We start from the raw sequence: 10621 nt of genomic DNA on the forward strand, positions 1-10621 counted from the left end.
TGATCTGTCTGCTTTTCCCGCCTCCAGGACTGTGAACTCCTCGGTGGGCGGGGCCAACCGCCTGGCTTACCCCCCTGGTGTGAACATCAGCCCCTGGAGGAAGGCAACAAGGGTTTGTGTCTGACTTTGGTGTGCCTGACCGGGAGTGTGGGGTGTGTGGGTGTTGTTCTCTGTGGCCCCTGGCTTGTCCAGGGCGCCACATTAGTGTACTCACAGTCAAAGAAATCACACAAGTCCAGCGGTAAACCAAGGTGCCAGTGGCCGGCCATCGCGGCCGGGTTTATTCTGTTCCCTCACCCGGGGTGATGGTCTGTGTCACTTTCCTTTGCACTCTTTTTAGTTCTCTTTGAACTTCCCGGTGTGGAACACAGGAGTCAGCTCCCAGAACTACGGGTGGGAGCCTTGCCCGCAGACGCTGACCCTTGGGATCTAAAGGGGCCCTGGCGGATGCCCTGTCCCCCGCGGTGGGCTGCTGGTCTGCTCTTTTGGGACTTTGGGTGGGACAGGACCTATAATCCTGTCCTCAACTGGTTAATTAACAAATCCGGTGTTTCCGGTCCTTGCTTCAGGGTCCAGGTAACCCCTCTGTACACGGTTTCCAGGTCAGTTCTCCAGTGTCAGTACCGGCGGGCTCCTACCCTGTCCCAGTCCACCTCGGATCACCGGCAGCCGTCTTCCCTTCTCCTGACAGTCACGGACCACCGTCTGCCACCTAGCCAACATGCCAGGGCTCCAACCCTGACGCCTTTCCTTCTCTGGCTTCCACTCTAATTTCTCCTCTCTCCTACTCCGCACTCCACTGTCAACTGTAAACTCCCTTCAATTGCACTGAACTTTTCCCGCCCCCGGGTTCTCTAGACCCCTAGGTGGGCGTTTTCCTTCCACCTGGTCTCGCCCTCTAGTGTGCCTTTCCTACCCTGGGGGGGGTGACTAGGGTTTTGTCGGCTCGGTGAAACCCTATGAGGGAAGGTGTTGTGTGGGGACCTAATTTGTGTGTGACCACCTGGTGGCGCCAGGGCGTCACATAATCACCTCACTCCCATTCCCATGGCACTCTAGTCCCTGGGACTGCACTTCTTTCTGTGGCCAGTGCATACTTGCTGGCACGGCACGGGCATATTTACATCATCACGCCAGCATTGGCATGCCACAGAAAAGGCGATGGGAGCTCCTCTGGAGCTGCACTGCCATTTTGCTTTGTCTGCTGGGGGACTTTAGGAAAGCACCCTACCCAGAGATAAAACATTTTAGTGAAAGCAATCTGGCCAAGGGCCCCCTTAGAGACTTAGCCCACGGGCAGTAGCCCAGATTACCCTCATTATAATCTGCCTATGGTTCTGGTTACCAAAATGTCTATACTGAGGTGGCTTTTTTCCAAAACACAACTTAATTTTAATTTAGAAAATAAAGTTTAATTTTTATAAGATTGCCAAAAACCTGAAAAGTTCACATAAAAAGAGTGAATAGAATTTTGGTTTTGTATATACTGTAGTATACATGAATGATGCCCACCAATCTAGCCTCTATGTAGTAGTATCTCCTGTGTAGCCTCATTATAATAATAATATTCCCCAATTCTGGCCCCATAAATTAATGATGCCCCATTTTGTTGCTCCCATATAGTAATGACGTTACTCAATTTTGCCCACCATATAGTTATAATATCTTAATGTCTTAATTCTGGCCCCCATAAATTAGTAATGCCCTCCCATGAGGCCCATATAGTAATAACGTCTCTCTATGTGGCACCCATATAATTATAATAGCCACAATTTCTGGCCCCATAATTTATGCCTCCTATGTGACCCCTATATTGTAAAAATGTCTTCCAATTATAGCCCCCCTAAATTATATCCCAATATTGGCCCTCATATTGTAAAAAAAAATCCCTCAGTTCTGGTACCCAGTTGTGTTTTTTTTTGTGGCCACCATATTATCATAATGTACCCCAATACAGTAATATGTGGCCCCCATTGTGCCCCTGCGGTTGGCCCCAGCCATACACAATTCTGATTCTGAATCATGCATTTCAGACTGACACATGCTGGTATACAAAAAAGTTACATTGCAAATATGGTTCATCTTTATTATGTCTTCGTCATTATTAACACCCCATCAGGGCATAATGGTGGAAATCATAGAGCAGGACAATCGTACAATACAGAAGATGGAGAGAAATTTCCACTGTGGAAATTACAATGGTCTTCCCATTTTTTTGGGGAAGATCCGTTCAGCCCATAGTTATATTAATTTATAAACTTGAAAGCTAAATCAGCCCAGGTATTTGGCAAAACTAAATTACCTGTTTCCTGAAATACACATCTCAGCACTTCACTTGACCTTTAGCTAATATGTTTTTTTTAATATGCAATTGTTAACTCCTACATGCTAACAACCAGGACTAAGCACAATGGTAGGTGGATCACACCATCTAGTTATTCCAAGGTTGCTCATTGGCATGGCTGCTAGAACGTGTCATGCATAGTAAATTTTCCATTTTCTGTGACTGGTAGCTGTACCACACCTCTCATTGGGAAAACCTGGCATGGTTCCTGATTTTCAAAGCGATATATAACTTCATCCCAAACATGTGCTTCATCATCCTGTAAACAGTAGCAGACGGCTGAGCACCAGCAGAGATTTCTTCTGAGTCTCCTTTGCTTTTATAGACTAATCATGCTTAAGGAGCTATGTGACGGATTTAATTTTAAGGCCTTTATAGCTGAGCTGGTAGCCACCCTCGTGTTTGTTTTTGTTGGCTTGGGTTCAACTTTATCATGGTCAGGAGCTATTCCAACCGTCCTACAAATAGCCTTCACCTTTGGCTTGGGAATAGGTACCATGGTACAAGCTGTGGGCCACATTAGCGGAGCTCATATCAACCCTGCGGTAACGGTAGCCCTCCTCGTTGGGGCTCGAATATCTCTGGTTCAGACCTTGTTCTATGTGATTGCTCAGATGCTGGGAGCTGTCGTAGGAGCTGCTTTACTCTACGAGTTTGTGCCTTCGGACATCAGAGGTGGTTTTGGCGTAAACCAGGTAAGTAGATGAATTGTTAAAAAAAGTTAATTTAATTAATTTTTTATTATTATTATTATTATTATTATTATTATTATTATTTTGATTGCTCTTTAAAAATAAAAATCAATCAAAACAGTTTTGGAAGTATAAAGCAGCTTATATTTCCCAGTTACAGAGCTGACTTTATCACGATACTCAAATGTATTTTACATAGGAGTTCAAAACATCTTAGTGCATTATCTTATGGTGAATAAGCTGTGAGACGTTTGAGGATCTCACATCTGTATGTCCCGAGGAATGCTAGAAACTTACAGTAAATTCCCACGACAGAAAATTTAGATGCTAAATTGTTAATTAAATGCTAATAGGAGCTGGCTATTATCTGTTATTACATAAATACACGTGCGGTTATTGAATTATAATTACTTCTTCTTTGTAATTATACTAATACATTACTACGTCTCATCTGAAATAGCCGAGCAACAATACAACATCCGGACAAGCGGTAGCTGTGGAAGTCATTCTTACCATGCAACTGGTTCTCTGCATCTTCGCTTCAACGGATACCCGAAGGACGGACAATATAGGCTCTCCCGCCATATCCATAGGACTGTCAGTCGTACTGGGTCACTTGCTTGGGGTATGTTTTTTTAATATAATATATATACCCCAATCACAGACTTATTCAAAACATAACATATGATATACTATACAATCCAAACGAGACTACAAATGTTCTACGCTAGCTTGTATCAACACTGACCAAGGAAAAGTGCTGAGCTCTGACTTTAGTCAGATTTTTACAGTAGTATACAGTATATTCTGTACTTGCCATTACAGATGAGTGGATCGATCCACGTAGGGCCAAGTTTGGGTCGAATTTCCATACTTATGATTAGTGGTTATTCATTTTGATCAGAAGTAAGTGGATCGATCCGTGGAAGAGTAAAGCCCGCTTTACATGCTACAATATATCTTACAATGTGTCGGCGGGGTCACGTCGTAAGTGACGCACATCCGGCATCGTAAGGTACATTGTAGTGTGTGACAGGTACGTGCGATTGCGATTGAACGGTAAAACGTTCATCGTATGCACGTCGTTCAATTCCTAAAAATTGAACGTCAGATTGTTCATCGTATCCGGGGTAGCACACATCTCAGTGTGTGACACCCCGGGAACGATGAACAGATCTTACCTGCGTCCTGCGGCTCCCAAACAGCAATGCAGAAAGAAGGAGGTGGGCGGGATGTTTACGTCCCGCTCATCTCTGCCCCTCCGCTTCTATTGGCCAGCTGCCGCGTGACGTCGATGTGACGCCGAACGTCCCTCCCACTCCAGGAAGTGGACGTTCGCCGCCCACATCGAGGTCATATGGACGGGTAAGTACGTGTGACGGGGGTTAATCGTTTGTGCGGCACATTGAACAAATTGAACGTGCCACACATACGATGGGGGCGGTTACGATCGCATACGATAACGTATGCGAAATCATAACATGTAAGCCAGGCTTTAGGGGCACTTTGCACACTACGACATCGCAGGTGCGATGTCGGTGGGGTCAAATCGAAAGTGACGCACATCCGGCGTCGCTCTCAACATCGTAGTGTGTAAAGCATTTTTGATACGATTAACGAGCACAAAAGCGTCGTAATCGTATCATCAGTGTAGCGTCGGTCATTTCCATGAATTGGGAAAGACCGATGTTATGATGTTGTTCCTCGTTCCTGCGGCAGCACACATCGCTGTGTGTCAAGCCGCAGGAGCGAGGAACATCGCCTTATCTGCGTCCCGGCCGGCTATGCGGAAGGAAGGAGGTGGGCGGGATGATTATGTCCTGCTCATCTCCGCCCCTCCGCTTCTATTGGCCGCCTGCCGTGTGACGTCGCTATGACGCCGCATGACCCGCCTCCTTAGGAAGAAGGCGGTTCGCCGGCCAGAGCGACGTCGCAGGGCAGGTGAGTTCATGTGAAGCTGCCGTAGCGATAATGTTCGCTACGGCAGCTATCACCATGATATCGCATCTGCGATGGGGGCGGGGACTATCGCGCACGGCATCGCAACATCGGCTTGCGATGTCTTAGTGTGCAAAGTGCCCCTAACTTTGTTTTCCTGAAAATCATTGTTTCACAAGAATTTTGAGATTCAATTTGGGGTTCCCCTCAAAAAAACGTCCCCAGCACAGTTTACTACATTGCTGAAATACCGGAGAGCAGGCCAACGTCATTTCCCACTGCCGCATGGGCGTCCCCTTAATGCCCTGTAGATATGACAGCTTACTGATTATCATATCTTGTATGGGGGTCAGTACCTCAGACATTGGAGATCAGTGGTTCTCAATGGTGCACAGTTTGTACTGCTGAGACTTTTTCATTCGGAAAAGTTGCTGGTTAAGTCTCTATTTACTGTAAAATGTAAGCTCTTCTGGTCAGTGGTATTCCTTCTCTCCTGTAGAGTGTAAGCTCTTACAGTCAGTGGGGTCCTCTCTCCTGAAGAGTGTAAGCTCTGATGGTCAGTGGGCTCCTCTATCTCTTGTAGAGTGTAAGCTCATACGGTCAGTGGGGTCATCTCTCTCCTGTAGAGTGTAAGCTCTTACAGCCAGTGGGATTATCTCTCTCCTTTCGAGAGTAAGCTCTTATGGTCAATGAGGTCATCTCTCTCCAGTAGAGTGTAAGCTCTTACGGTCAGTGGGGGTCCTCTCTCTTGAAGAATGTAACCTCCGATGGTCAGTGGGGTCCTCTCTCTCCTGTAGAGTGTAAGCTCTTATGGTCAGTGGGGTCCTTTCTCTCCTTTAGAGTGTAAGCTCTTATGGTCAATAGGGTCATCACTCTCCTGTAGAGTGTAAGTTCTTATGGTCAGTTGGGTTTTCTCTTTTTGTGCCCCACGTGTATTTTCCAAGTACATACAAATTTTTCAGTATTGACATTTACACAAATCTATTTGTGTCAAGTCAAATTTTGAGGAACGGCGAATTCAAGTTTCAAAGATCTGCTCATCTCTACTTGGCATCAGTATTAGTAATCCAGGAGTGGCAGCTACAGATAGAAGCAGTTGAACCTCCAGATTTTAGCTTAAAAGTTATGATGCAAATGCTGACCAAAAACGCTCTTGATTGACAGAATTCCAGTTAGTACACCCGACTGGACAACTTTTGGAAATCAACTTCAATGAAATGTGGAGGCAGCAACCCACAGAGAATTTTGTCAAACAAATCACATCCCTTTTTGTAGGTCATGCACCATTTTACAGGGCACACTTACGTTCCCAAATAGAACCAAGAAAGTAGAGAGGGTCACCCAGAGCCAATGTAATAGATGGGTGGGGATACCTGGAGTAGGGATGATAAAGGAAGGAGCAGTTAAAATTTAAATCAGAGGCACGAAGAAGGAGACACATGGAAATGGGGCACTAGAGGAGCATAAGTCGCAGAAGAATAAGGGTGCGTGCCCACGATCAGGATTAGCAGCGTTTTTGACGCAGTGTTTTTGCAGTATCCAAAATGCTGTGTTGTACAGCAGAAGCACAGTGGATGGGATTTATAGAAATCCCATGCCCACTGTGCTTGTTTTCTCAGTAGCGTAAACTGACATGCGGCATGGCTTCTTGAGCCGCAGCATATAAATTTATGCTGCGGAGACACGAGTGTTCAAGGAGAAAGTCCGCAGCACTCAGATCCAGATCCCTAATCATGGGCACGGGCAGCTGGGATCTCCTGCGCAGAACACTCTCGTCTCCGCGGAAAGAATGACACTGTCTAGAACACAGTGGCTACAGATCGTGTGAACCCACCCTAAGAAGTGGCATGAGAAAAAAGGGTCCTTTAAAGCATAACCATTGTTTTAATTTTTATTTCATGAATGAATAGTATACATTAAAATAAGCAACGTTGTCATATAACATATCAGACAAATCTGCTTCTTTCTCTGCCAGAATTGATCAGTCATTATCAAAATTCTCAATTCTGAGGTAAAATCTGTATTCAGTGAAGACTTTCCCATCACTGAGATAGGAGATGGCAGTTTTCACTGATGAGATTTTATGTAGATAGAGGAGGTGGAGCTCTGCATCTAGCTCCTCCCTCTGCCTCTAACTCCTCCCTCCTCGCATCATCATAGAATCTCATCAGTAACAGCTGCCATCTCCCATCTCAGTAATGGGAAAGTCCTCACTGAATACAGATATAATGAAAGATTGGCAGAGAAAGAAGCAAATTTGTCTGATAAGATATATTACAAAATTGCTTATTTTCATGTTTACTATTGATTTATGAATTAAAAATTAAAATAACAATTACGCTTCAAAAATGGTATTAACCTGCAGATATGGGGTTAATCTGCAGGTTAATAGGATCCTGAACCTGCCCAGCACCTGCCCATAAAACCCTTCTTCTGGGAGGAAAATAACTTTAATCCTCCAGGCAGAATGCTGGTTTTAGTCATGGGGGTGGCGCCGATGCAGGTTCAGTCATGCTCTATATACAGAGAGCAGCAGCTGTAACCGCCCTCCAAAGTGACCGACAGCTGCTCAGCATAAGACTCATCTGTCAGTCTGTGGGGGGGCGTGGTTACAGCCGCCACTCTATATACACTGAGCGGTGACTGAACCGGCACCTGCACCGCCCCATGGCAGAAACTGGAACACTGCCAGGAAGATTAAAGTTAATTTCCTCCCGGAAGCAAGTTTTAGTGTGCAGGCACCAGGCATGTTCTGGATGCTATTAACTTGCAGATTAACACCATATCTGCAGGTTAATAGCATTTTTCCATGTGACAGGTTCGCTTTAAGCAGAAACAGATGTCAAAAAGTGCAGAGTGGAGCAACTTTATGTAAGTATATAAATTGAGGACTACTTTACTGTCTTAGTGCTGGAAAAAAGAACGCATAGCATTATCTCCTGACCGTGCTTCTGGATGCCAGGCTTGCAAAGGAAACATATGGGTAGAGCTGTTTTTCCGGTCGGTGTTTAAGCAACCTGCAAGCCTTGTTAATACTTTCCAGAGGACTTCTCTCTTTCCAGAAACCATGCAGAAATTTTGAAAAAATGGCAATTATACAGTAAACCCAATTTCAGGATAGAAGAACACTTTTATTTCTTTTTGCAACGAGACTGACAAACTCAACGAGTATTCTGCTCATCAATGTTACAACATGTAGTGCCGCAGGGGGCGAATGTAGAAAACACCATTTTCACAATAATTGTTCCAACCACTATAACTATTAAGATCATTTACTATTTGTTTCCTTTCTAGATTTACTACACTGGATGTTCCATGAATCCTGCGCGCTCCTTTGGTCCAGCCATAATTACAGGAAACTTTCAATACCATTGGGTAAGATTTTCTAAAAATATAATGATTCCTTATATTTAGTTCATTGTGTACCGATTCTCACGAGACAAAAAAAATTGAAAATTTAGTAAAAAGTTTGCATAACATATATTTTAATCATTTCTCTCAAGTTCTGCGGGTTCCAATGTTCATTGTAAAGTGAACAATTCCAGTTAACATGATATTCAGACTTGGTAGAATTGTTAGTTACAATACATGCAGCTTATTTTTGATGGGTATCACATGTAAGGTTGCAAGTATGAAACACGATTCATGTTTGGATTGTCCTAACTGCTGTACTGACTGGCCTGCACTAGCTGCCTCATAGGCATATATGTGACAGGTATCTCAGGTCATGGCATCTGGAAGTCCAGGCTGCTTATTGCAATCTGAGCAGAGTTCATGCTCCACATCATAGGGCTGGTCAATTTACAAAGTGATGAGGTACTTGATACACATTGCTTTTGGATAGAGATGGGTGGACTAGAACTTTAAAGTTCGATGCTCGTAGAGACCACAGACTTTACAAAAGAATTAGTGTTCAAGTTTGGAGGTTGGGTGCTTTACGTATGCTGACCACTCGCTCAAGCATCGCTGTACTCGGGTACCCTCGTTTTGAATGGCTCTCACTGTTGGGGGGAGGGGTAAAATTAGCATTATTGGATGTAGTGTGTACAAAAAAAAGGAAAAAACCCACCCAAGCGTTCCAAGAAGTGCTCTGTTTATGGCTGGCTGTATGTGGGTGGAGAGCCAAACTGCCCATTCAATGACTTCCAATGAGGTTCAGGTCAAGTTTGGGTCCAGAACAGAACTTTATCTAAAGTTCGGCTGAACCCACAGAACCCAAACTTCCATGGGTCTGCTCATCTCTACGGTTGGACACCAAATGAAGCCCTAAGGTTGGCCTACACAAAAAGAGTAGAGGTGATGTCTTGAAAAGGTTGACTATCACCCCACCCCAACAAAAATCTTGCCTTGTTACCACTAACATTTTCTGTAGAGCCCTGTGTGGTATAAAGTCTGACATATTTCCTCAAGAAGTAACTGTTTTTTTTTCTCAAACTCCAAACAGATTTTCTGGGTGGGACCGATAACAGGAGCAGTCTTCGCATGCTTGATTTATGACTATCTTTTTGCCCCTTACCCAATAAGCCCCATTGAGAGGCTAGAAATGCTACGCGGCAACATCGCACAGGAGTACGAAAAAGAAGAGAGACGGAAACAATCTGTAGGCCTCAATTCACTTTACAGCCAGTCAATTAGCAAAGATAGAATGTGAAATTATTTCTTGTATTCTTTAGCGTGGTTATAATATGTGATACTGTATAGATTGTTTCCATATGTTGTAATGAACGGTCAAATGGTCTGGTAGTGACTATCGGTCAACTGACCTTTCAAACCTGATCACTTCACTGGTATCAAACGCAACATGATATTAAAGGCTAATGCATTTTCGTCAGTATTTGCGCACTTGATGCTGGCTCTCGTCTTGGAGCCCATCTCACATAGAAGTATACAGCTGAAAATTATGTCCAACAGAGCACATAGTGACCCCATATGCATAACTGCAGGTAATAGCCTTGACGGTGCAAATATTCAAATCCTATTTTCCTGGAGTTCAGAAGTAAGATCTGATGAAGCCACGCACCATAGGCTGAAACGGTGTATGAACATAGCATCAGTAGTTTGAGCCATTGTAGTCACATAATGTAAACACCCATGCAAAGTCTATGATACACACAAAAATTAGAATGGGGTATATTAAATTTAATGGGGAGTTGTCACAGGAGGCCGCTTATCCAAGTCATTTTGTAAAATGTCTGCTCTTCTAGACTTGCTATAATCAATTGTGCTATGATTGTGACTGGGGAACCTTCCTATCATTACAGTAATATGCAGAGGTCCACAGACTTCTGGACATATAGTTTATGTACAAGTTGAGTGATCTCTTGGATGGTAGTCAAGTATGTAAAAATGATACTGTATATGTAAATAAAGAGTTTTGCAAAATTTTTTGTATTCTTACTAATTTATGAAGCCACATTCACACATCTATGGCATACTGCCCGTGCTCGGATTGCAATGTAAGCAGTTTTTCGACTGAGATTAAAGCCAGGTTCACACGTCTGAGCACTGGCGGAAACAGACAGAAAAGGGTCCCTATGCAAGAATAGTAACTAGGACCTTTTGAAGTCCAATAGCTCATCATATTGCACAAACCCAACTGCTTTGCAGGTAGAAATGGGCCCTCTCACTTCTTGGGTCCATGTGCGGT

General features: G+C 44.0%; 1 protein-coding gene across 1 annotated transcript; it reads left to right on the top strand.

The window, feature by feature from the left end:
* The first annotated feature begins 2588 nt into the window (after positions 1-2588).
* Positions 2589-10340, top strand: LOC142290586 (aquaporin-2-like). Its single transcript, XM_075334548.1, has 4 exons — positions 2589-3039; positions 3497-3661; positions 8269-8349; positions 9419-10340. Exons 1-4 carry the CDS (start codon positions 2677-2679, stop codon positions 9623-9625), a joined length of 816 nt encoding a protein of 271 aa, XP_075190663.1. The 5' UTR covers positions 2589-2676; the 3' UTR covers positions 9626-10340.
* Positions 10341-10621: the final 281 nt, after the last annotated feature.

This window comes from Anomaloglossus baeobatrachus, chromosome 2 (assembly GCF_048569485.1).
Source record: "Anomaloglossus baeobatrachus isolate aAnoBae1 chromosome 2, aAnoBae1.hap1, whole genome shotgun sequence".
NCBI lineage: Eukaryota > Metazoa > Chordata > Amphibia > Anura > Aromobatidae > Anomaloglossus > Anomaloglossus baeobatrachus.

Bases quoted from the DNA above. Each gene is read 5' to 3' on its own strand.
- LOC142290586 (XM_075334548.1), top strand. From the start codon at position 2,677: ATGCTTAAGGAGCTATGTGACGGATTTAATTTTAAGGCCTTTATAGCT. The intron at 3,662-8,268 runs GTATGTTTTTTT...TTTCCTTTCTAG, and splicing joins TACTGGGTCACTTGCTTGGG to ATTTACTACACTGGATGTTC. The intron at 8,350-9,418 runs GTAAGATTTTCT...AACTCCAAACAG, and splicing joins GAAACTTTCAATACCATTGG to ATTTTCTGGGTGGGACCGAT.